Here is a 27,265-nt window from a genome sequence, read left to right on the forward strand (position 1 = left end):
CAGAAAGCACAATGAGAAATGCCCAGTCTCAAATCATAGTGGCTGTGTTTTTAGAGATATAGATAACACATTCTGCCCTACTACAGACTGCATTACGTACTACATTGAGATTTTGTCTCTATTCTGAGTCAGTGAACCTTGTCAGGACCACTGTGTAGATCCTTTACCAGGCCCCACATATTAGTAAAAAGAGATTTTAATTTGAAGGGCCAGCAAAGCTACAGACATAAATAGCCCAAATGTTTAATGTTTAGCTCTTCATTAAAGGGATAGTTCACCCAAAAATGAAAATTCTCTCTTCATTTACTCACTTTCATGCCATCCCAGATGTGTATGACTTTCTTTCTTCTGCAGAACACAAATTAAAATTTTTAGAAGAATATCTCAGCTCTATAGGTCCTTTCAATGCAACTGAATGGTAACCAGACCTTTGAAGCTCCAAAAAGCACAGACAATCATAGTAAAAGTAATCCATAAGACTCCGGTGAATTAATATATGTCTTCTGAAGCAATGCAATCACTTTAGGTGAGAAACAAATCAATATTTCAGTAATTTTTTACAGTAAATCTCCACTTTCACTAAAGTGAAAGTTTAGATTTATAGTAAAAAAAAAAAGACTTAAATATTTATCTGTTTCTAACCCACACCCATTATACCACTTCTGAAGACAGATTTTACCACTGAAGTCATATGGATTACCTTTATGCTCCCTTTATGTGATTTTTGGAGATTGAAAGGTCTGATCACCATTCACTTGCATTATTAGGACCAACAGAGCTGAGATATTCTTCTAAAAATCTTTGTTTGTGTTCAGCAGAAGAAAGAAAGTCATACACATCCGGGATGGCATGAGAGTGAGTAAATGATGAGAGAATTTTCATTTTTGGGTGAACACTACTATTTAGTTGCTTTAACACTTCTGTTTTGTAAGAAAATTACCAACAACTCTGTTCGGGTCAAAAAAGACCCGGTAGAGTACAGTAGATATACAGCACCTCCATTTTGATCATAAACATGCATATTGCCATAGGCTTGTTTTTTACACTAAACACAAGATTTTATAGAAGCATTTCAACTGGAACTCTTTCCACCTTAATGTCAGAGGTAGTATACTATTATTTACAGTTAATATACAGAAAACCCTTCATTTTAAGTGAAAAAAGCTGAACATTTTAATAGTTACATTGTGTCTTCTTGAAACAAATACAGAATCATAGTTTCTGTTCTAAATGATTCTAAACAATTGTTCTAAATCTCATAGAGACTTGGGGGTGGGCTCTTTTGCTCTGGGCCAGTAATCAAACTGGTGGTGATTGACCACACAGAATTATTTTTTTTTTTTTTTTTTTTTTTTTACACTACTTTGGTATACAATTTTAAATTTACATATACAGTATATACTATATTACAGTATATGTTTTATGTTTTTCTGAAACAGCAAACAGGAGTTTGGAGTCTTAACTTTGAGATCTCTTCCTCAGCGAGTACAGTAAGGCAACAGCAGGGCTTTGTTAGCTCAGAGGTATGCCTGCCTTGCCAGCTGTCCTCCCACATTCTTCACAGCTTGTCCATGTAAGGCAGAATCAGAGAGTGGCACACAGACCGAAGGAAGGGCAGCTTTAACAAACCAAACCTTCAGACAACATATTAAAAGGACTGTTCACTCAAAAATAAAATATGTTCATCCAGAAAAGATGTAATGAAAGTGAATGACTGAGACTGACATTTCGCCTAACATTTCATTTTGCGATCACAGAAAAAAACAGTCATACAGGTTGAAATGAGGGGTAAATGAGAGAAAATGATGACAGTTATTTTTTTTTATTTTTTTTATATTTTCCCATTAAAGTTTCATACCTGGATGAGAAGCTCCAACATTTATGATCATCATTTATTATAGGTGTTGTGACTAAAGGAGAGACTATTTCCCTTTGTCAATCATTAAAGTGAATTTTTTGTCCTCCATCCTTAACTTTATGTCAGTTTTGCTACCTGCTTTGTCTTTTCTAGCCAATAATATTTAACAGAGGATGTTTAAGAAGGGACTCCTCTGCCTTGCACTCACATTTATGCCTTTGTCTCCCATAATTCAGTTTCTGGCTATTTCATGGGTCAGCCCACTGCCAGAAAGATTAAATGTAATACCAGGGCCAGATTTGTCATTGCTAAGTAATTATATTTAGTGTTTCTGGACTGTGGAGTGTTGTTCCACATGTAGGGAATAAAACAGAGATGGATTTTTCATTGTGTTTGAGGGTGTTTTCCCAGCATCTTCAGTGTTGTGTGTTAGGGACAATGTCAAAACAGTGTCAAGGTTTTAGTTTGGTGCTAGGTGTCTGTTTGCATGTTATGGTGGGTGTTTTGCTGTAGGTAAATGTGCGTGAGGTGTGTGTAGTGGCAGAGGGGTGAGAGATGGTGCGGTGCCAGACTGTTGCAGTTGTCTTGTGTTGAAGAGTCAGGTCTATAAAGATAGTGTCTGTAAATTCTGTAAACAAAAGTTTTCCCAGGCTCCTCAAGTCTGTGCATGTTACTATACTTCCTAATTGTATTTGTGTTTTAGTTGACATTTATTTAATATCTTACAGACACTCTTGTGTGTGTGTATGTGTGTGTGTGTGTGTGTGTGTTTGGGCAGGTTTAAGTGGTTTACGAGGACATTTTTTAGGTTACAAACTGGTAATTACAAGGGTATTATGCTATAAATGTGGTTTATGAGGACATTTCTAGTGTCTTCATAATTTAAATTGCTTTAAAAAAATACTAAATTATGTTTTTTTGAAAATGTAAAAATGCAGAAAGTTTTTTGCGAGGGTTAGGTTTAGGGGTAGGTTTAGGGGATAGAATCTATAGTTTGTACAGTATAAAAATCATTATGTCTATGGAGAGTCCTCATAATGATAGCTGCACCAACATGTGTGTGTGTGTGTGTGTGTGTGTGTGTGTGTGTAAGTGTTTAACACAACACCTGTCCCATGCAGTCAGCTCCAGCACTCTGCTCTCCTGACTTTATACCCCAATAGCATCACATAGAATTTTTTTGGGACACTGGCAAGAATGTTAAACAGCTGTTGGGTGTTGTTAAAGTTTATTCTGAAACATTCAATAACTTTCCATCTGTCTCGATCTCTTTCTGTTCATCTTTTATTAAAGACCCCATGTAAACTTTTACAACATTCGTCATTAGACAAATTTTCCCTGTGTTGACATATTTTCTATTGAAACAGGACATTTTGGTCAGAATATATCGGATGGTTTTTTTACCTTTTTTAAAAAAAAAAAAATAATCAAATAGGCTTTAGTTACATCACAGCCATGAACCATGATTTGCTACTTGCTAGTGAGCTGCATGTATTGGGGGAGGGACATTCGAATTCTAGAGAGCATTTGATTGAACGAAATTTCTGTAGTGCAGCATGAGTCACCAATATTTTTGGTCATTTTTCAGCACTTTATTAGGAACACCTGTACACCTACTTATTTAATGTGATTATCTAATCAGCCAATCGTGTTGCAGCAGTGCAATGCTTAAAATCAAGTAGATTCAGGTCTGGAGCTTCAGTTAATGTTCACGTCAACCATCAGAATGAGGAAAAAATGTGATCTCAGTGATTTCAACCGTGGCATGATTGTTGGTGCCAGACGGGCTGGTTTGAGTATTTCTGTAACTGCTGATTTCCTGGGATTTTCACAACGGTCTCAGGAGTTTACTCAGAATGGTACTCAGAAAAACAAAAAACATACAGTGAGCGGCAGTTCTGCGGACGGAAACGCCTTGTTAATGAGAGTTAAGTGGAGAAAGGCCAGACTGGTTCGAGCTAACTGAAAGACTATGGTAACTCAAATAACCACTCTGTACAGTAGTAGTGAGCAGAAAAGCATCTCACAACACGTCGAACCTTGAGGCGGATGGGCTAAAAGAGCAGAAGACCATGTCGAGATCTTTATTAGGACCATAGTGTTCCTAATAAAGTGCTCAGTGAGTGTACATGAACTCAGAGCTAACAAACATGAACTGAAAGCCATGGGGTCTTTAAAACTAAATGTGACTGAATTCAACCCCATTTACTTGTTTCCAGATTTAACTGAGGCTGCAGCTCCGGGAGGGTTAAGCACTAAATATGCTCAATAATCCAAACATCTCCCCTCTTACTAAAGCAGCAATGATCCTCCTCATAGAAACACCACTTAGGAGGTACTTTAATGGAAAATTGCTGTAGCTCTAGCTCTAGTTGACCAAGCTGGCAAGGGAAAATAAAGCGGATGTTCAGTTGATTTTTTAGTAAAGATGAAAGCCTCTGCTAGAAGAGAGACCAACATCCCAAAAATAATAATGCTCTGCTCATCATTCCTGTATCTCTCTTTTTCCTTCTGTTCAACAGTCCTGGCAACAACCAGTGCGCAGGAGCCTGACCATGCACATGGATGTACTCATGGAAGCTGTTATCCAGCAACCGGCGACCTCTTGGTGGGTCGGGAAAACAAGCTAAAAGCATCGTCCACCTGCGGCCTGCGGAGGAGAGAACCCTACTGCATTGTCAGCCACCTGCAGGTAGAGCCCTCACCAGCTCTTATGGGCTGTCTCACATTTACACACACCATTCCCAGCTTTTTCAGAAGATGCTAATATAAACGTGTCAGACAACTCAAATGAATGTATTCACTGGATAGATGACCCATTCCATCTCTATACCTTCGCCATTTCTAGGAGGAGAAGAAGTGTTTCCATTGTGATTCACGACGGCCTTACGATCCGTTATCCAACTCCATGAGTCACCGCATTGAGAATGTCATCACCACCTTCAAACCTCACCGCAAGAAGTCCTGGTGGCAGTCTGAAAATGGTGAGATCAGAAGACCACAATCACTTTTGTCAAATAGATACAGTATGTTTACCCCTTCACTTCCACAGTAAACGATTAAAGGAGCACTCAGCAATTTTTGGTTTATGTTGTGATGGCCGATATGGCGGTTGTATTGGACTTATACTGATACCTAGTGATGTGGATGTAGCATTGCGCAACAGCAAAAGTTTTCCATTGCAAATGTGTAAATGCAATTTTCGCAGTCAGCCATGTTTAATTAATTCTGTGAGTAAAAGTGTCCAATAATAGGGGGGTAACTATGATAAAGTGAGTAGTATTTGGCTGGTCATGTGATCTCAACATGACAACCCCCATAAGTAAAAAGCTCCATGTAAAAAGCTTTTATTAGGCTACTGATTTGACTGGGAGTCTTCATCTCAAGTGAGTGTACATGATTTTAAACATATTTTTCATAAGTACTATTAATTTCTTTGTGTAAAACCTTCATTTTTTTTTATCCCCTTTTCTCCCAATTTGGAATGCCAATGCGACTCCAGGGGTGGTGGTCAGCATCAATACTCGCTGAGCTACCCAGGCCCCATGTGTAAAGCTTTAACTGCTTTATAAGATAGAGACATAGACAAAAGTTGACAGGAAATCATTGAAGATACAGGATTGAGACATGTTGCAGGTCATTACTCTCAATATATCTGGAGCATGTGCATTAACTGCTGCACTGTGGCTCCAATCACAGCTAAATTTTAAGACCTAGGAACAACCATGTGTTTTGATGGAAATACACACATCCGTTTGCTCTCAGATGACAGATGTCAAATGGAAAGTAATGTGTTTTCCAGGAAATATGATTGCCTCCCTGAGCCATGCAAACCCATCTGCTTGGCAAGAACTTACACTGAAAACACTTCACATGCATTATTAGAAGGTTGATGTTCAGGGCAGTCTATTAATAACACAGAGGGTGATAGGGGACGCTCAGAGTTTGCATGCACTCTGGTTTGGAGCAAAATGGCGCTGCAAATTGACCTGAAAAAAGTACAAATGTATGATTAAAAATTAAAATAAAATTGTTAGTGCTACAATAAATGTAGGTATTGAGAAAAAAAAGTACATATAAGTAAAAGAGTGGAGAAATGGAGGATTGTTGGTTGACTTGGCTTTTGTTCAAAGCTCACCCTGACACATTCTCCCTAAACCTTGCAGTATTACAGATAATTACAGATGGAGTTTGCTGCTGGCATACCAACAGAGAGAGGCAGAGAGGGATGAAAGAGAGAAGTAAAACTCTAATAGAGAAAAACATGGATGAAAACCAGGATGGAAGGAAAGAAAATATAGAGGGGGGGAATCAGTTTAATCCAAACTTTAAGGTTGCCTGAACTTAAAGACCTATTGAAATCAAAATTAGAGTTTTGTTGCTTTTAGTCCATGTATGTTAGCATACAGAGTTCATTTGCTAGTGTCCTCAAAAGTGTTGACAAAATTCACTTTTAGCAGATATATACATTTAAAAAAGGTTTCTTAGGTGAATAAATATTTTTTCCTCGCCCAGCTTTGCATCGGGACCTTATAACAACCGGTTATAACAAAGGACTGTACACTATCCTGCTTATTACATGGCTACTAACCAAATAACAAACAAAACTAAACAAACAAAAATAATAAAATAAAGGGAAGTAATTAACCTAGGAATATGAAAAAAATAATAATAGTAATACAGAAAAACTTACCTACCTACTCTAACAAAAAGAAGTAAACTAAATACAACCAAACAGGCAGGTCACCCCTACAAACCTGACTGCTTTAAAGGCAGAATACTAGTCGTGGTTTCAAGTATTAAACTGCACATGAAGTTACTGCTCTCAGAACTAACATAGCAGATAAGAATACACACTGAGTTTGGCGTGGCGGTTGGCAGAGAGTTGGGAACAGCACGACTGGCCCAGAGTCGTGACAGCTCACATCTGAGAGGCAGCACAGGGATTTTATAAAGCACAACTTCAAAAGCCACCAATCACTGTTACAAGTTGGAGCAGCTCATTTGCGAATCGGCAGCATCTGGAACAGACAGACACTCACAATGCAAACGAGACACCCACACACACAGAGAAAGAGAGAAAAACAACAACCAAAATGCAGAAAATAACTCAGAACATAACAGCTGGTTATTCAGGAAACCTGTTTGAAAACAGTCACTATTTTTGCTATTCTAGTTGGTGCCACTCAAAATAAAGGCACATAAAATACACACTTATCCATTAACCATGGTCAAATCACTGTAACATACTGCTTCTTGTGGCTTATTGCTTTTATAAAATGGCCATAAAAGACATGTTAAATAAGTAGTTACAATTGAAGTCAGAAGTTTACATACACTTAGGTTGAAGTCATTAAAACTCATTTCTTAACCACTCCACAGATTTCATATTAGCAAACTATAATTTTGGCAAGTCGTTTAGGACATCTACTTTGTGCATGACATGAGTCATTTTTCCAGCAATTGTTTACAGACAAATTGTTTCACTTTTAATTGACTATATCACAATTCCAGTGGGTCAGAAGTTTACATACACTAAGTTAACTGTGCCTTTAAGCAGCTTGGAAAATTCCAGAAAATGATGTCAAGCCTTTAGATAATTAGCTAATTAGCTTCTGATAGGAGGTGTACTAAATTGGAGGTGTACCTGTGGATGTATTTTAAGGCCTACATTCAAACTCAGTGCCTCATTGCTTGACATCATGGGAAAATCAGCCAAGACCTCAGAAAAACATTGTGGACATCCACAAGTCTGGTTCATCCTTCATACCTGAAGGTACCACATTCATCTGTAAAAACAATAGTAAGCAAGTATAAACACCAAGGGACCATGCAGCCATCATACTGCTCAGGAAGGAGATGCATTCTGTCTCCTAGAGATGAATGTAGTTTGGTGCGAAAACTGCAAATCAATCCCAGAACAACAACACTGCCTCAAAACTGCCATAAAAAAGCCAGAGTACAGTTTGCAAGTGCACATGGGGACAAAGATCTTACTTTTTGCAGAAATGTCCTCTGGGCTAATGAAACAAAAATTGAACCTTTTGGCCATAATGACCATCATTATGTTTGGAGGAAAAAGGATGAGGCTTGCAAGCCAAAGAACACCATCTAAACCGTGAAGCATGGGGGTGGCAGCAACATGTTTTGGGGGTGCTTTGCTGCAGGAGGGACTGGTGTACTTCACAAAATAGATGGCATCATGAGGAAGGAAAATTATGTGGATATACTGAAGCTACATCTCAAGACATCAGCCAGGAAGTTAAAGCTCTGTCGCAAATTGGTCTTCCAAATGGACAGTGATCCCAAGCATACATCCAAAATTGAAACAAAATGGCTTAAGGACAACAAAGTCAAGGTATTGGAGTGGCCATCACAAAGCCCTGACCTCAATCTGATTAGAAAATTTGTGGGCAGAACTGAAAAAGCGTGTGCGAGCAAGGAGGCCTACAAACCTGACTCAGTTACACCAGTCCTGTCTGGAGGAATGGGCCAAAATTCCAGCAACTTATTGTGAGAAGCTTGTGGAAGGCTACCCAAAACATTTGACCCGAGTTAAACAATTTAAAGGCAATGCTACCAAATACTAACAAAGTGTATGTAAACCTCTGACCCACTGGGAATGTGATGAAAGAAATAAAAGCTGAAATAAATCATTCTCTCTACTATTATTCTGACATTTCACATTCTTAAAATAAAGTAGTGATCCTAACTGACCTAAGACAGGCATGTTTTCTACGATTAAATGTCAGGAATTGTGAAAAACTTTAAATGTTTATTTAGTTTAAATGTATTTGGCTAAGGTGTATGTAAACTTCTGACTTCAACTGTACATATATTACTAATAATAATCACAATAAACAATTTTCCGCCATGTAATATAGTTCATTTGTAACAGTATATGCTCTTTACGGGTGCCAAGCAAGAAGGATATTATTTAAAGCTGAAATTATGTGATTATACTGCATGTAATTTTTTACATTATCTGATAGAAAACCTTTATATCTTAAAGTTGAATTTCAATTATATTTACAGTTTTAGAGCATGAGACAGGCCCCTGTGTGTCAGCTGTGTGACTCCTCTGTGTTTATTGAAATGAGGGAATTTATTAGGGGCTTTCACAGGAAATGGTCACTATTTTAGCTCATGGTCGCCATGGCTTCAGAGACTTTTCTTAATCAATGTCATATAATGAACAGTAGATCAGTTGTCCAGCACTTGTAGTGTGTGTCACAAGCATAGAACTGTCTGGGTCAAAGGACATCCCTCATTGTGACCCTGTATCACCCCTGTATTTCTGTGCTCTTCCGAAACCTAGTGAGGCAGCATTTTAAGGCATAATAGGCATACTACTGATGCAAAGGCTGATCCAAGGCTTTTTTAACCAACATTTGTGTGTGCTATGTATTTTGATGCTCACTAGAGTAACAGGTTGTTAGTTTAGCAACATGTTAACGTCAGTGTTGGGTGTAATCCAATTACAAAGTAATTTGTTACTTTAATTACTTTTCAGTAAAAAGTAGTGTAATGCATTACATTTTAAATTCTTGTAATAAAGATTACAGTTACTGACTTTCAATTAATTTAATTACTTTTAAGTACATTATTGGCTTATGCTTATTTCTAATATATTATTTATATAGAATACATGAAGTATGGCCCCATAATGAGTCATTGTGAATGAGAAATGTGAGGTGCTGACTGTATGACTATGGAAGCCGAGGAGTGCCAATTAAAAAAGAATAAAGGAATAAATGATCAATCTATTAATTTGAAAATAAAAATGTGAATTAATAAACCAATTTATAAATGGAAAAAGAAACAGACACATTTAAATGTGTTTACTTAATTTATGTTTAAAATGCAATTATATTTAACAATAAAACAGCACATTAATAAGTCATTTTAATGGACCTTTTCAAGTGCATTTAAAAAAAGCATTTGGCAATTGCTTTTTTTCATTCCTTTGCCAATTGCTTTTCTTCATTCATTTTCCAGTTGCTTTCATGATTGTCTGACTTTTCCTTTTCTTTTTCCATTTGCCAATTCATACCTGCTAAAGCCAAGGGGTGCCAATTAAAAAAGAATGAATCAATATATTAATTTGAAAATAAAAACATGAATAAATAAATAAACCAATTTATAAATGGACAAATAAATAGACACATTTAAAAATGTAATTATATTTAACAATTAAATTGTGCATTAATAAATCGTATATTTAATTTATGTTTAAAATGCAATTAAATGTTACAATAAAATTGCCAGTGGCAAATTCTCAGGGCTAGCAAAGCCTTCTCTGCTGGCCTAACATGCCAAATAAATAAATATTTTTCATCCTTTCATTCTCATTCATCTTTTTGCCTATGTATTTTTAATCGCTTTCCACTCTTAATTAATCTACAAACAAATAGAGAAAAATGAAAAGTTTATCCAGTCAAAATGTATTCCTTGATACTTACAAGCGAAGTGTGACAACTGTTTCACAAATCACATGCCTGAAGCCCGAAGCCGAAGCAGCGCGTGAGTCTGAGCTCCACCCCCTCAGGCCTTCAGAATTTCTGCAGAATCCCTCAACAGTGCAAATGGATGGGCAGCTAAAGTCAGATTGTCAGATTCATCAGTCAGTCAGATTGATTTATTTGTTCTTGGTGGGTGTGATCTTTAGGATATGTCCCGGTCGAGACCTTCTAGCTGGCCTTGAGTGACGCAATAACGCTTTAAGCGATGTACGTAATTTGAAAGCGAAGAGCGCGAGATCTTGCTGACGAGACGGCTGTTATCACTGCTGCTATCGCCGTTGAGAAAGAAATCCTTATGGATTTAAAAACACGAGATGTTCTGCATGACTGTGTGATTGCTTAATTTATTAAACAGGAAAGGAAGACTGATTTTCACTTCAAGCTAATTGGTAAGTGCTTTTTGCATTGTTATAGCAACATCAGGAGTTTTCTAACTGTAAATTAGGCTGCTTGAGCATTCAGTGTCAGATCAAGTTTTGAAAAGTAGTGCTGCGTTCCATTCAACTCGGAAAGTCGGATTTTACAACTTCCTACTAGGAAAAGTGCAATGGAATGCATCTTGAAGCCAGAATTAAAACTTGTAGGCTCATGCAGAAATTCTCAACTCCGATTTCGCCGAGATGCAGGTCACACAAACATGTCGACACTCAGAGAGATATACAAAGTAAGTTATAAACATTAACTTTATTAATATCGATAAATGAGTTTGTTTCCACATTACATGATATTAAAGTTTGTTTAACAAATGCCTGCAGAAACAGGTGTATAAAACATTATAATCTCTTTTGATAATCGTACACCTGTAGCACAAATGCTAGTGCTGCAGCATTGTTTATCAGTTGGGTTGCTAGGAGATATCTCTAATGAGAGTCAAACCCCTGCTAAGATAACGGGAGCGTTGCAGTTCCGAATATCGGGGAATGGAATGCATTTATGGTTGGAGATATCAAGTAGGAATATCCCACATCCAACTTGAATGGAATGCAGCATAACCATGTACCCTGACAAAATGAAATTTTTTGCAAACAACATTTAAATCACAAATATTATTAGATAGATTTTTCCAGGTATTATAGACCTCCTTGGTAGATTCATATGAAAAATTATGATTTTTGAATGTCTGTTCGGGAGAAGTTCATTTCACAAAAGTCATGCTGCAGTTAAAATTAGGCTTGCTTGAGTATTAAGTGTTGTTTCAAGTTCTGGCTTTCGTGCTTGGACGTGTTTTTAAAATGTCAGGTGGTATTACTAGTTAGCTGCGACATAATATATGATGCCCAAAGGCATAGTGTGTCTTATTCATTGTGAAACTGTGTTTTCTTAATGGCATTAATCACACTGAAGGCCTTGACTTTAAATGCATGGCCCGCCACTGAAAATAGCACATTAATAAGTCATTTTTAAATGCACCTTTTAATTTGCGTTGTAAAAAAGCATTTGCCAATTGCTTTTCTTCGTTCATTTGCCAGTTGCTTTTCTTCATCTAGCCGCCAGTGGCTTTTCTTTTTAATTTTACTTTGGCTTTTCTTTATCCATTTGAAAATCTAGTTTAAAAATGCCATTGGACAGTTGACACATGGGAGCAACCAATGAACGTTCTACTCTGTTTTAAGACACACCCCCTCTCCCACGTCCCACTCGAAGGAGATGTAAGACGGTCTATCATTGGATGGCTATTGATAGAGGTTTACGTGGTTTATGAAGCCCATGCAAAAGAAACAGACACAAAGCGTATCAGAAATTAATGGTCACTTGTCACTGCTGCAGTTAAATGCAGTGTGCAGTCCTCCCCAAACGTGCACAGTGATACGTGTCCAGGAAGGGAGCCGGTAATCGTGATGCTGTCAACAGAACCAGTCCTTGCCAATGACTGAAAGCATGAGGCCGCCATGCTCAGATACTGAGCAGCTGGAGAAAATGCCGGACCTTCGGGCTGCAGCAGCCACTAGATCCTTCCTGAAGTAAATGCTTCTCTGTGCGGCCAGACCTTTCCTCATCCACTCCTATCAAGTGGTGACACCACATCAACTTTCAGTGATATCACATTCCACTTAAAGGTTCTGTAAGTGATTTTTTTAATGGAAAAGTATGCAAAACATTTTCCTACTCCCTTAAAGATATTAATGAAATAAGTGTCCTGAGATATCTCACCAGTCTCTGTGACAGCTGCAGACTTTGTAAACAGCAAACAAAAATGTGTCTGCGGACCGCAGACAATGATGCTTTCTGCCTGTCAATCATTTTGCTCGTTCTCATTTGAAGTGGATCATTGAGGCTATGATTTATAATGTTTGTCAGTTGAGGGCGCTATTGTGCCACTGTTGAAATTGACAGTCACAGGAACAAACAATGCTGCTGTTTTGCTTGGTTTTTGTCTCAAAATTATCTTTGGAGGGCAGGGTCTTGGAATGAGGGGGCATGGTTAATTCAATGGCCTGCGATCGGTGGGTCTGAGCGGTGCAAATCGGCACTGGCCAGTAGAGCCCTCCGAGCCCGAGCCCAGGTCCGACGACAGCATCTTACGAATGCCACGGCTGAGGGGACAGTAGCATCCAGTTCCTGGGAAGAGAACAAAGGTGCTTGATAACCAAGACAAGACTGAAAAGGTGACATCCCTGTAGATGACACTGGCAGAGAATTGTGTGCGTACTCTATCCAGGAGAGATGGCAACTCTAGGAAGCAGGGTTCTGGGAGGCCAGACAATGGAGCATCCGTTCCAAGTCCTGGTTGACCCGCTCAGTCTGGCTGTTAGTCTGGGGATGGAAACCAGATGAAAGACTAATGGAGGCCCCTAACTGCCGGTAAAACTCTCTCCAAAAATGGGAGACAAACTGTGGGCCTCTGTCAGAGACCACATCCACCGGGAGGCCATGGATATGGAAGACGTGGTCTATAACAGCAGTCGCCATCTCCCAGGCAGTGGGAAGCTTAGGGAGGGGAATGAAATGGGCAGCCTTGATGAAACGGTCTACCACTGTTAACACCATGTTATTACCCAAGGACGGGGGAAGACCAGTAACAAAGTCCAGGGCAATATGGGACCACCGGTGGGAGGGAACAGGAAGGGGCTGGAAGAGGCCGGCAGGTGGGCGATTGGAGTGTTTGTTTTGAGCACAGGCCGGACAGGCTACCACAAACTGATGGACATCTCTAGACACTGTTGGCCACCAGAACCTTTGATGCACCAGTGCCAGCGTGTGCCTGACTCCTGGATGACAATGCAACATTGGTGGCATGGCACCACTGGAGGACAGGTGACCGGACCAACTATGGAACTAACAGCAGACCGCCCCCCCCAGACACCCCCTCTGAGCAGGTACCATCCTGAAGGCTCTCTTGACCCAAGCCTCGATCTCCCACGAGACCGCCACAGCCACCTGACTGGAGGGGTCGATGGGGTGGGGATAGACTGGGCGCTCGGGTCCAGGAAACACTCGAGAGAGCACATTGGGCTTAGTATTTTTGGAGCATCTGTTCCAAGTCCTGGTTGACCCGGTCAGTCTAATGAGCCCCACTGACAGAGACTCCTCGATGTACTTATCCATGTCCTCCCGTTTGGGACCAGACAAGGAGTAAAGATGGCCTTGTGGTGGAGAAGTTCTTGGCAGCAGATCCACAGCACAGTCATATGGGTGATGCGGCGGGAGAGATGCAGCCCAGGACTTGCTGAAAACCCCTGCCAGGTCATGGTAATCGGCTGGAACCCCCATCAGATTTTTGGTTCGACTGAAACTCAGGAGAGGACAAGATAGGAGAGGGTGCAACTCCCAGACAATGCTCAAGGCAATAGGAACTTAAGAGTCCTTAGTCCAACAAACAAGAGGATTGTGCTTTATTAACCAGAGGTGCCCCAATAATACAAGAGCAAATGGTGACCTGATTAGGTAAAGCTCAATCTCCTCCTCACAATTGCCGGAAATAGGCAGACTCACCGAGGCCATGACTTGGGAGATCCTCTCCAACGGTCTTCCACTGAGGTCACTGGCCATCCGAGGAGATGGCAGAGACCAGATGGACAGGCCCAACTGGATGGCTAAGGAGGAGTCGATGAAATTCCCCTCAGCCCCGGAGTCGATGAACATCAAGCAGTGATGTTGGCCCTTCCTCCAGCAGAGCATGGCAGGGAGGAGAGTGCAATGGACTGGGGCAGAATCAACAGACATTGTGCTCACCAGTATGCGCCCATCTACTGGCCTTTAAAATCACTTTAAAAGGTGCATAAAAAAAATTACTTATTAATGTGCTGTTTTATTGCTAAATATAATTACATTTTTAAACATAAATTAAATAAACTCATTTAAATGTTTCTATTTATTGTCCAAATTGGTTTATTTATTCATATTTTTATTTTCAAAAAAAATAGATTGATCAATTATTCCTTTTTTTTTATTTTTTTTTATTTTTATTGGCACTCCTCGGCTTCCATATATGACTTGTGTATATCAATGAACAATAAATAAATATTGACATTATTTTGAATTTGTTGAGTGGAAAAGTGTTTTAGGAAGTAACTTAAAAGTAAAGTAATTAGTAATATGATTTCTATCAGGAAGACTTGCAGACTTGAGTGAATTCAAGATGACATTTATTTGATGAATGTAAAACAGAAAATGTAATGTCTCTCTTTGGCGTAAGCCCCGTCTGGCGGTCCGAAGAAGTTGTACTTGGAACCGTCATATCCTGCCAGAGATAGGAGGCAGGGGCAAGGAGCCTACTCCTGTGCAGGACGGGACTCGACTGGTGGTGGTGGGGTGGTGGAGGTTGCCGTGTTAGCACAACTGAAACAGCAATGTGATAGAATGTGAGCAGACTTATAAAGCAATGGCTTACATGTGATTGGTTAGGAGTTACCTAGCTAATGATGCAATGATGTACAGCTGCTTGTCTTCCAGCTAGAACTATGCTGCGCTTACATTTCTTTTTCAATTAAGTAATTAGTAAAGTAATCTGATTACAATTTTAGAGAAATTATTTGTCATTTGTAGTAGACTACTCTTTTTAAGTAACTTACCCAGCACTGGCTAACGTCAAACCCTATTGATATCAATTGTCAAATGAAGCGCTATTTGTGAGGTGCGCAGAGTTGCGGCCTATGTAGAGTGTTCCAAATCATCGCTTATGATGTTAAATTTCAGTTAGGATGCTGCCTAAGAAGGCAGCTCGCTCGGTTTTGTAACAGAGCTTTTGTCTGGTTTTCTGCAGGGCATGTCACTAATGTTACATATGTTTTAGAGGGGAAAGTCAAGTGCTACACAAGTGTATACAGAAGTAGCCTTTTAAAGGATTCTTGGCATGTGCTCTGGACCGAGGCTTAACGACAGCCCTTAACAACTTTCTCCTCCAGCCAAAACACTGAAACATGTATTGAAAAAACAGCAAGCCATTCAGTAAATTTCCTTTTGTGCTCCAGTTCAACTTTCCTGGCCTCTCCCTCTCCATCCGTCCCTCATTCTCTTGGGCTGCGGTACAACCTCTCTCTCCTTTCCTCAACGACGTTTTACTTCCTGTTTATCTGCTGATTATGAGACACAGGTTAAATCTAGCTGTTACATAGGCTCCTTGAGAAAACAAACACACAGGGCGGCTGCTGTGGACTGAGTTACAGCTTTGTAATGGTAATGCAGGGAGGCACAGGTTATCTGTATGTGGTGCCAGCTTTGCAGAATACACTATCACTCTAGATGAATAATGAAGAGCTAAAAAAAAAAAAAAGTAGATTGTTAAACCTAATCTATTTCTAGCTCTTTTTTAGTCACTGCAGTACACTGCATGCATTTAAATGGAAATGTGCATATTGTTACTTTAGAGATGAGTCAGAACCTTCATTTACTCACCCTCATGTTGTTCCAAACCCATGTGATTGTGCAGAATGTTTTGGACTGACAGTCTCAGTCACCATTCACTTTCATTGCATACAGGTGCATCTCAATAAATTAGAATGTCGTGGAAAAGTTCATTTATTTCAGTAATTCAACTCAAATTGTGAAACTCGTGTATTAAATAAATTCAATGCACACAGACTGAAGTAGTTTAAGTCTTTGGTTCTTTTAATTGTGATGATTTTGGCTCACATTTAACAAAAACCCACCAATTCACCATCTCAAAAAATTAGAATATGGTGACATGCCAATCAGCTAATCAACTCAAAACACCTCCAAAGGTTTCCTGAGCCTTCAAAATGGTCTCTCAGTTTGGTTCACTAGGCTACACAATCATGGGGAAGACTGCTGATCTGACAGTTGTCCAGAAGACATCATTGACACCCTTCACAAGGAGGGTAAGCCACAAACATTCATTGCCAAAGTAGCTGGCTGTTCACAGAGTGCTGTATCCGAGCATGTTAACAGAAAGTTGAGTGGAAGGAAAAAGTGTGGAAGAAAAAGATGCACAACCAACCGAGAGTACCGCAGCCTTATGATTGTCAAGCAAAATCGATTCAAGAATTTGGGTGAACTTCACAAGGAATGGACTGAGGCTGGGGTCAAGGCATCAAGAGCCACCACACACAGACATGTCAAGGAATTTGGCTACAGTTGTCGTATTCCTCTTGTTAAGCCACTCCTGAACCACAGACAATGTCAGAGGCGTCTTACCTGGGCTAAGGAGAAGAAGAACTGGACTGTTGCCCAGTGTTCCAAAGTCCTCTTTTCAGATGAGAGCAAGTTTTGTATTTCATTTGGAAACCAAGGCCTTAGAGTCTGGAGGAAGGGTGGAGAAGCTCATAGCCCAAGTTGCTTGAAGTCCAGTGTTAAGTTTCCACAGTCTGTGATGATTTGAGGTGCAATGTCATCTGCTGGTGTTGGTCCATTGTGTTTTTTGAAAACCAAAGTCACTGCACCCGTTTACCAAGAAATTTTGGAGCACTTCATGCTTCCTTCTGCTGACCAGCTTTTTAAAGATGCTGATTTCATTTTCCAGCAGCATTTGGCACCTGTCCACACTGCCAAAAGCACCAAAAGTTGGTTAAATGACCATGGTGTTGGTGTGCTTGACTGGCCAGCAAACTCACCAGACCTGAACCCCATAGAGAATCTATGGGGTATTGTCAAGAGGAAAATGAGAAACAAGAGACCAAAAAATGCAGATGAGCTGAAGGCCACTGTCAAAGAAACCTGGGCTTCCATATCACCTCAGCAGTGCCACAAACTGATCACCTCCATGCCACGCCGAATTGAGGCAGTAATTAAAGCAAAAGGAGCCCCTACCAAGTATTGAGTACATATACAGTAAATGAACATACTTTCCAGAAGGCCAACAATTCACTAAAAATGTTTTTTTTATTGGTCTTATGATGTATTCTAATTTTTTGAGATGGTGAATTGGTGGGTTTTTGTTAAATGTGAGCCAAAATCATCACAATTAAAAGAACCAAAGACTTAAACTACTTCAGTCTGTGTGCATTGAATTTATTTAATACACGGGTTTCACAATTTGAGTTGAATTACTGAAATAAATGAACTTTTCCACGACATTCTAATTTATTGAGATGCACCTGTATTTTTACAAAGAATGAAAGTGAAAGATGACTAATAGATGAGGCTAATATTCTGCCTAAAATCTACTTTTGTGTTCCACAGAGAAGAAGTCATGTGAGTTTAGAATAACATGAGAGTGAGTAAATGATGACGGAATTTGCATTTTTGTGAACTATCGCTTTAAATTTACAGAGTATGAAAAGGGAAAATAAGAGGCTTATACAACGGAGCACGGGTGTACTGTTATTATACGTATTTCACACCACATACTCTGGATTACACTGACAATTACAAATCAGAGATTTTTGTATTCTGATTTCTAGGGGCTTTTAAAAGTGCTCTTATTAATGTTACCTATTAACCCTTAAACTGTCTACCTGCTGTATTTTTCTCACTTCTACTCTCTCCCACATAGGTCAGGGGGTATTTGATATCATTTATTTTGCATCACACAATACATTTTTTGCATTATGTTGGTGAGTTCAGTTGCAAAAAAGGTAGAAAACATCCATGGCTAATGACAACATAAAAGACCCCATGAAATGGATAGATAAGCACAGTTTTCTTTCCTGTTTTGATGTGTTTTCCTATTGAAACATAAAGTTTGGGCAGGGCGTATTAAAGGACTCGCCCCTTTTTTAAAATAATTTAATGTTTAAATCCCTTATTTTCTTAGGAAAATCTGAAGTTTACCTTCAGTTGGACCTGGAGGCAGAGTTTCACTTTACTCATCTCATCATGACTTTTAAGGTAAGAAATGTTTTTCCCTCCAAGAAATTGCATTTACTCTTGGTTTTAAAGTGGCTGTTACCTCTTAGACTCACTCTTTATATTTCTACACAGACATTTCGTCCAGCAGCTATGTTGATTGAGCGATCAGCAGATTTTGGACGAACCTGGCAGGTGTACCGTTATTTCGCCTCCGACTGTGACTCCAACTTCCCAGGAATTTCTCAAGGTCCTCTTCGCAAGGTTGATGATGTCATCTGCGAGTCACGATATACTGACATTGAACCCTCAACAGAAGGAGAGGTGAGAATTATTAAACAGGAATATTTTGCCCCAGTTCATTTGTTGAAGAATGCAGACATACCTGAACTTTTATTTTAATTTAAAAAAACATCTTGCACATCTTCTGCTCTTAGGTGATTTATCGTGTTCTAGAACCTGCTATCCATATCGATGACCCTTACAGCCCAAACATTCAGAGTAAGTGAACCCTAAGAATCATACCATCTGACCATAACACTCATCAAATCAGAAATGGCACATAAACCATCCTATAAGAGACATTATAGGCTAAGTGATAAACAGTCTTAAGCACTTTTAATTTAAATATTTCCCCTGAGGAACTTATAATGTTAGTAAAGTTGTTTTCCACCAAAAAAGTCATAATTTAGTAATACAGTATATGATCATTTTCCACCCGGTCTCTTGTCCTCTGTCTAAAACGCTCAGTTTAGGGCTCAGCGTCTCCTTTAAACTTCAATGTAAACACCCACTTATGATTAGCTAACATTGTGCATCCCCTCGAATTAAGCCATATACTGTATATCTGAAACACATTCAGAAGGAAATGAACCAGCTCCACAACAATAAAAAATTAAATTGCATGTTTAATACATAATGCACACCCAACACATTGCATCCGAATGTGTCAAACTGTTCACTTAAGCACATAAGCACCATAAACTATAAATATCAAACAATCATGACAAATGAAACATTTATTAATGTAACTGGTTACTTACAGTTTTGCATTTAGATCCAACAGTGTTTTTAACTGCTCCAACTTACAATAACATTATCTGAACTTCCTTTGCAAAGCTTGAATCACACTGTGACTGGTTCACAAGCAATTATACACACTGAAATGATCTGTAAACACATACAATCCATGAGGAAACATGACGCACACACATATCATCCTGCACTGATGTGATTAGGAAATTTGTTAAACTTCAGTCATTATTTCCTATGTTGGGATTGTTCAACAGAGGCTAAAGTAGAGATGCTGGTCTTCACAGTTGCAACAGCTCGCATGTTCCATCGTCTACTCTGGACGAGACGCGGTTCTCCCAGCCAGTGGTAGCAATGGAATGAAACAGAACAGACGTGTTTTTAAAAGTTAAGCTTGAACAGCTCTTGAAACGCGCCACCCATCATCAGAAACGCATCAAAATGGTTGAAGACGTCAATCTAGTGCATGTTTACATAGACCAACAATTAAAATGAGTGCAAATGGTTGCAAAAACTCATCCAGGATGTATTTATACTCAAAACAGCAAGGCGCAGAATAAGTGTTATAACTTGACATTTCGTCTTTTAAAAACTGCATGATGCATGATAATGGTTGAATCAGTTTGTATATTGCATAATTATGTAGAAAAACTTTTAAAAACGGTAAAGATGAGCACAAGAATGTGTCCTGTGTAAGTCCCTTTTGGTATGCAGGAATATTAGGCCCATCTTGCTCTCACCTCTTCACCTTTCTAACTGAGCGCCAGTCTGGGGGGGGGGCTAAGGGTGCGATGTTGTAAAGTAGGCATTGATTTCTTGCTGTAGAGGCAGTCATTTGCTGATGTATTAATCTCTGTGACATCACAAAGTAGGGAACATCCAAACGAGCTAGTAGTATTTGTCTGGTCATGTGATTCTAACATGGCAGCCCCCAAGTGAGGACCCTCTCTATAAGGTTACTTATATGGTTGGTTGGCCTTAATCTCAAGTGAGTGCTTATGATTTCAAAATTACTAATGATTTGTTTGGTGTAAAATTTAAGAAATTACTGAGTACACCTTTAAAGTACTTCAATTACAGTCAAGCTACTTTTTTGGAAAATAGTTATGTTCTAATCTAATTATAATAAGTAACTAACTACAATTAAGCTAATGGGGATTCTAGACAGCATTTATATGAGTCCAATATTTTTGGCCAGTTTTCCTGGAAGAGATCATGTACATTTTAAATGTGTATATCTGCTAAAAGTAACTGTTGTCAACCTTAAGGGGTACAGTGGCAGATATAGTACATAGCCTTAAAGCTAAAAGTAAACACCAAAAACAAAAACTCAAATTTTGTGGTGTCAGCACACTGCAACTCAACATGCAGTGCATTTGCAAAGAGTTATCACTCTAAGGAGTTATGTGCAGAATTGTGGAGTGACATTAGATGTTAATATTTGGTGACTTTGTCAGCCTAGAAAGGTTGGATGGAGCAAGGTATTGTGCAGAAAGCAAAAATAGCTGATGATTAATTGCCTGGTTAATGTAATATTCCCATATGGCTGTGAATTCTCAGTCATGCAGTGTGGGCAAGGGGTGGGTGTGTATAGATTGATCCCACACTCTCTCACATTGCCTGTCTCTCACATTGTCTTATGCTGAACATCTAGAGCGTGTCTAGAAGAAACAGCATGTGCACAGAAGCTGCACACTCTCAGGTCTTAGTAAACCTCAGCCACCCTCACACACACACGACTCTAGAACTCCATAATTTCCCCTTTGCATCTCTCTAGCTTTACTTTTCTCTATAATTCATGTAAGTCTCACTTCATTGAGTGTCTGTGAAGCGTAACAGGAGTCTATCCACCACACGTCTGCTAAATGCTTCCACGCTTGGCTAACTGTGACGTCTCACTGAGGGCCAGGGGCCGGATTCACAAAACTTTCTTAAGAAGAAATTTCTTCTTAACTACCATTTTCTTCTTAATTTATAACTTAAGAAAAAAGTTAAGAATATTTTGTATTCCCAAATAAACATTTTAAGAAAGTTCTTATCTTCTTTCTTAAGAAAAAACTTAAGAAGCATTCAAGTTCTCCCCCCAAAAAAATCTTAAATATCAATGTAAATAACATCTTAAAGTTAGGATAAACTCACAGTTGTCTTAAATTCTAAAAGGTAAGATGTTTAATGAATTACTGGGTTTCTCATGTTGAGTCTGAAGTTGCAGTGGGCTGTTTACGTAGAAATGTTATTTTAGATAACAACAAAAACATTTTTGATTATATTATTATTTTGATTTGTTTAATTATATTAAATTTTCAGCTTTCAAACCATGTAAATGTTATCACCAAATTCAAACAATAAATGTTGTTTTGAAGCTTCTTAATGTGGTGACCAGTCATGCTAACGGATGCGCTGGATATAGCGCTCTCTCTCCGTGATAGAAAGCTGAGACTTTCTTTTTCGCCCCCCATCCACATCCCTATCAGAGTTGGGCACAGCGGAGACAGCCTCCGCCACCTTTTCCCATTTACCCGCCTCGTACTTACAACGTGATAATTATCAAGCTTCCCAATGAGAACTTTTTCCTTGCAGTAATTTCCTCAACAAGAACCTCTTGTCTGCTAAAGGTTTTGTTTCTTTTCATTTCCTCCATGTCAAATTAAGTTATCAAATTAGCAGCAAGTAAATTCTCCTATGATGGTTGATGTCGTTAAACTAACACATCTCACGCACTTTATATTCAAAAACATTATAGTGATGTGCTTGTTAATAGATACATTTATTGTTACAATTTACCAGTGTTGAAGTAGCCTACTGAATTTGTTGTTGGCTATATGACGAGGCAACTCCATTAGCAGGCTGATCAGACAATGTCAAAGCCTGTTTTTATTCTTAAGAAAACAATTCTTAAGAAAATATTTGAGAACTTCTTAAGAATTTTTCAAGAACTGCACTTAAGAATGTTCTTACGAGCTTCTTATAATTTATCCTAAGAACTTTCATAATTTTTTTTCTTAAGAACATTTTCGTGAATCCGGCCCCCGGCCTGTGACTGAAGGGAGAAAAGGTTAAAGGTCATGGGTTAACAAGGATTAGGGATGTTTTATAGGGGTTTGAGGATGTTCTCATAATTGGGTTGTACCATTTGTGTGGTTAATGAAAGTTTGCCATCATCTGCTCAGGTGAGGCCAAGAACCTGAGGACCAAAACAAACTTCCTCAGCATTGCAAGAACATATAGAAACCTCAAATTATACACTGTAAAAGTGGTAACCTGCAACTTACTTGATCTAACCCTTAAAACATGTTTTGTATGTGTAACCTAATTTACATGTAACATTTTGTTCAGTGTAGAGACTGTCTGAGCTTTTGCTATAATAGCAACCTGTTGTGATTTTTATTACTTCATAGTCCAGGGTCAGACAGACTAGTCCATGGCTATGTAAAACCCGAGGAATGACTTCTCTTTTGGTTTTATGTGTACATCTGATTTTATGCATTGCACTGCAGCCACACGATTGGCTAATTAGATAATTGCATGAATAAGTTGGTGTACAGATGTTCCTAATAAAGTGCTTAGTGAGTGAATATATATTTTACTTACATTGTTTTTGGGAAAAGCATATTCAAGAAATGTAATCTAAAACTCCTTAGAGGATAAAGTATAAACTGTATCATTATTTTAAATTTAGCTCTTTCATCCATATTTTTGTATAAAAATAAAGTATATAAAACAAATACACAAACATAAAGCTGGGAGATGAAAACTACTTAAAATTATTGTGGGCTTGGTTTTCAGGCATATAGAGATGGCTTTGATCCATCCATTTTTACATCAAAGATGCTGTTACTGTCCAACTTCTTGGTTTTTGGGCCAACTTCCACTTACCCTAAAGTCTTTCCTCATTACAGATCAGCTGAAGATCACTAATCTTCGTGTGAACTTCACCAAGCTGCACACTCTGGGTGACAACCTGCTGGACTCACGCCCTGAGATCAAAGAGAAGTATTATTATGCCATGTATGAGCTGGTCGTCAGGGGCAACTGCTTCTGCTATGGCCACGCCTCCGAGTGTGCACCTATTGAAGGGATTAAGGATGACATTGAGGGCATGGTGAGTTTGGTGCGCATACCAAATTGCGGGGCCAAACATAAAGTAGTCAGATAATGCCATAGAGAAGCTGAAATTGACTTTTGACTCTAGGTACATGGGAGGTGTGTTTGCAATCACAACACCAAAGGACTGAACTGTGAACAGTGTGATGACTTCTATAACGATCGGCCCTGGAGACCTGCAGAGGGCCGTAACACTAATGCCTGCAAGAGTAATTATCAATAACCAAAATAAGGAGATCATAAATACATAGATTTTTGATATATCACAACATGTAATTATATACTTTCCACTTTTTTTCCTCCAGAATGCAACTGTAATAGTCATTCCAACCTGTGTCATTTTGACATGGCTGGATATCTCTCTACGGGGAACGTCAGTGGAGGTGTGTGTGACAGTTGTCTCCACAACACAATGGGCCGCAACTGTGAGACCTGCAAACCCTTCTACTACCAGGATCCAACTAGAGATATCAGAGACCCTGGGGTCTGCATCGGTAAGTGTGCCACAAAGCTAAGAAATGTGTGCATAGGAACTGAGGACACGTGACGCCATGCGAGAAGTAGACGTGTGATTGCGAGCTCTGCGCACTTTGCTAGTTTTTTAAGTATTTTCATGTTATAATCCGGTGAGATTCGATACACCCAGTTACATATTTGCTCTTTGAGGTAAACATGGCAAAGAAGTCAAAATCCTCAGACTCTGGAGACATTAAAAGACACTTACGTGCTCAAGCTGAGGCCTCTGACGGGACTGTGAGCTGGGGACTCGATTTGGAAGGCACGTCGGGAGAAGAAATTCAGCGTCAACTGTCCAACATCTCGGTGATGCTGACGAAGGTTGTCGCTGACTTGGAGGATCTCGCTGTAATATGTCAATCGATTATGGCGATGGAAACTAAATTCTCTGAGTTGGTCACAAGAGTGTTGATGTTGAGAAAAGGATAGATTATCTGGAGTCAACGGAAAGGGAATTATCCGTTAATCCGCCCGTGTTCAAAACAGACTTGCAACACATTTTGGAAAAACTGGAATTTCTTGAAAATATGAGCCGAAGGAACAGTATACGGATTGTTGGAGTTCCTGAGCATGAAGAAGGCAGTGATATGGTGAAATTCCTGGATGAGCTCTTCCCGAGTCTGCTCAACATAACAGGCCATAAACTGGAAATAGAGCGAGCTCACAGAGTCCCGGCTCGCAGATCTGCTGAGGGAGACAGGCCCCAATCAATTCTGGACAAATTTCTGAGATCATCCGATAATCTCATCTCGTGTTGCGCCAGGCGAGGAGCAAAGGAAAACTTTCTTGGAAGAATCACAATATTTTCTTGTTCCCAGACTTTGCGAATTCGACAAGAGAGAAACATGATCGGTTCAAGGAATGTAAGAAACTCTTACATCAGTGGAAGATTACTTTTGCACTGATGTTTCCGGCCAAAATGAAAATAGACACCAAGGACGGCAGCAAAGTATTTACATGTCCCAAACTGGCACTCTCCTTCATAAATACATTGGAGTGAGTAAGCCATCTGACTGACTCGCTGTTCAGTGACTCGATTGTCTGAGGAAGCTGGGCACTATTTTTGTTTCTTTTTGTGTTGGCTCCGCCTAGCGGCTGGAGTTTGTTTTGTGGGATGACACTTCCTTCAAGAAACTTTTGCTTGAGGGAAGATAGTTTTTACACTGAAGTTCCCGGCCAGATTGAGAATGGTCACTATGGATAACCGCAAAATATCTACATGCTCACATAAAGGACGTCTTTTATAAAGTTGATGGGCTGAGTAAGTCATGGTGTATTTTTTTTTTTTTACGCGGCCTCCAAGTGAATTTGACTCTTGATCATCCGAGGAACCGGGATGCCTGTTTTGTTTCTTTTCATGCTGGTTCCGCCTAGCGGCTGGAGCGTGTTTTGTGGAATTACACTGCTTCGGGACAGTTGTGGATGAATCTGTTCGTTCTATGTGCTTAAGTCTCCTGTTGGCTGGAGTTTGTTTTTGTGTAGTATTTTTAACAGACATTAGAATGATTTCGTCATCTGCTGCACTCATAACAGCCGGCTCACTGAACAATTGTAGCACTTGTTTGTCTGTCCAAGGAAACTGAACGGCTTTATATCAGCTGGAGTTTGTTTTATGGAGGAACACACCTTCAAGACAGTTCTGTGAATTAATCTACATGTTCTTTGTGTTTATTCTGCCTATTGGCTGGGGTTTGTTTTATAATGTATTTTCTGTTATGTAATTTTGCCTTACAAATTTTGTGCAGAAGCACCAGACTTGAGCAATCCGATGGCAAAGTTGTCACGGGGGCTCTCATATGCGTACATGGACCTTTTGAGTTTAGAGGGATCGACGCCGGTTGGTGCTCTCGTGCGTGGGGTTAATGCGCACGTTTTTCTTTTTTCTGTTTGTTTTGTTCGGGGGGAAGTTCAGGTTTGAGTGTTGCACTAATGTTGAAATGTGGTCTGTACAATCTTATTTTTGACACACAATTTATTTTTTCTATTATATCAAAATGTCAGATGTTAATATGAGTGGACTGTCTCTCTCCACATGGAATGTAAATGGGTTGGGGCACCCCATAAAAAGAAGGAAGGTTATTTATTTTCTTAAACATAAGAAATGTGATATAGTGTTTCTTCAAGAAACACATCTTTCCCCGCAGGAAGCTGAAAAATTTGGGAAGATATGGGGTGGACGTGTTTTCTTTAGTGCAGGCTCAAGTAAGAGTAGGGGGGTCATTATATTGATAAATAAACATCTACAATTCAAATGTCTCAAACAGATTAAAGATAAATTAGGGAGAATCATTATCGTTTTAGCAGAAATTCAGGGGCAAAGTCTGATTTTGGCTAATATTTACGCACCTGACGCTGATGATCAGGGCTTTTTTGTAGATCTTGAAGGGATGTTGCAAGCCACTGGCACCCCTCATGATATAATATTGGGAGGAGACTTTAACAAATCAACCATCTATGATGGATTTAGTCCTTGATCATAGTGAAGCAAAAGTGTGTAAGCCCCCTAGAGCAACACTGACGCTTCACAGGATGTGTATAAATCTTGGTCTTACAGATATTTGGAGACTTTCGAACCCATCTGGTAGGGACTATACATTTTTTTCATCAGTCCTTAAGATTTATTCTAGAATAGATTTTTTAAATATATATAAGTCCCTCATTTCATCTGTTGTGGATTGATCAATTAGAAACATCTTAGTCTCAGATCACAACATGGTGGGATTTTGCAAAATCCTGATTTCCAACAAATGTTAAAGACTGATATCAATGTTTATTTGGAGACCAACTGGTCCTCAGTATCTTCTGTGGGCATGGCTTGCAGTCGGATCATACAGTATGCCTCATTTACCAAAAAATCCAAAGCACGAGAACTCGTGGAGTTGGAAGGAAATATTAAAAGTGCAGAGGCAGAGCTGAAGCACCGAATGTCGTCTGATAGCCTCAGAGAATTGACCCGATTGAAATACAGATATAATACTATTTTGTCACAGAAAGTGGAGTTTTGGCTATTCAGGGCAAGACAGTCATACTTTGAGTCGGGGGACAAAGC

The 27,265-nt window shown here is 39.2% G+C and overlaps 1 protein-coding gene across 1 annotated transcript in view; it reads left to right on the forward strand.

Moving 5' to 3' along the window:
- The window catches only part of lamb2 (laminin, beta 2 (laminin S)), a 70,943-nt gene that overhangs the window by 20,317 nt on the left and 23,361 nt on the right, over positions 1-27,265 (forward strand). Inside the window, exons 3-10 of the mRNA XM_051661357.1 lie at positions 4,381-4,550; positions 4,707-4,842; positions 18,533-18,606; positions 18,700-18,888; positions 19,002-19,065; positions 23,496-23,698; positions 23,789-23,909; positions 24,006-24,194. Of these exons, the coding sequence (XP_051517317.1) occupies positions 4,381-4,550; positions 4,707-4,842; positions 18,533-18,606; positions 18,700-18,888; positions 19,002-19,065; positions 23,496-23,698; positions 23,789-23,909; positions 24,006-24,194 (1,146 nt within the window). The remainder of the gene's footprint in view (positions 1-4,380; positions 4,551-4,706; positions 4,843-18,532; positions 18,607-18,699; positions 18,889-19,001; positions 19,066-23,495; positions 23,699-23,788; positions 23,910-24,005; positions 24,195-27,265) is intronic.

This window comes from Myxocyprinus asiaticus, chromosome 29, assembly GCF_019703515.2.
Source record: "Myxocyprinus asiaticus isolate MX2 ecotype Aquarium Trade chromosome 29, UBuf_Myxa_2, whole genome shotgun sequence".
NCBI lineage: Eukaryota > Metazoa > Chordata > Actinopteri > Cypriniformes > Catostomidae > Myxocyprinus > Myxocyprinus asiaticus.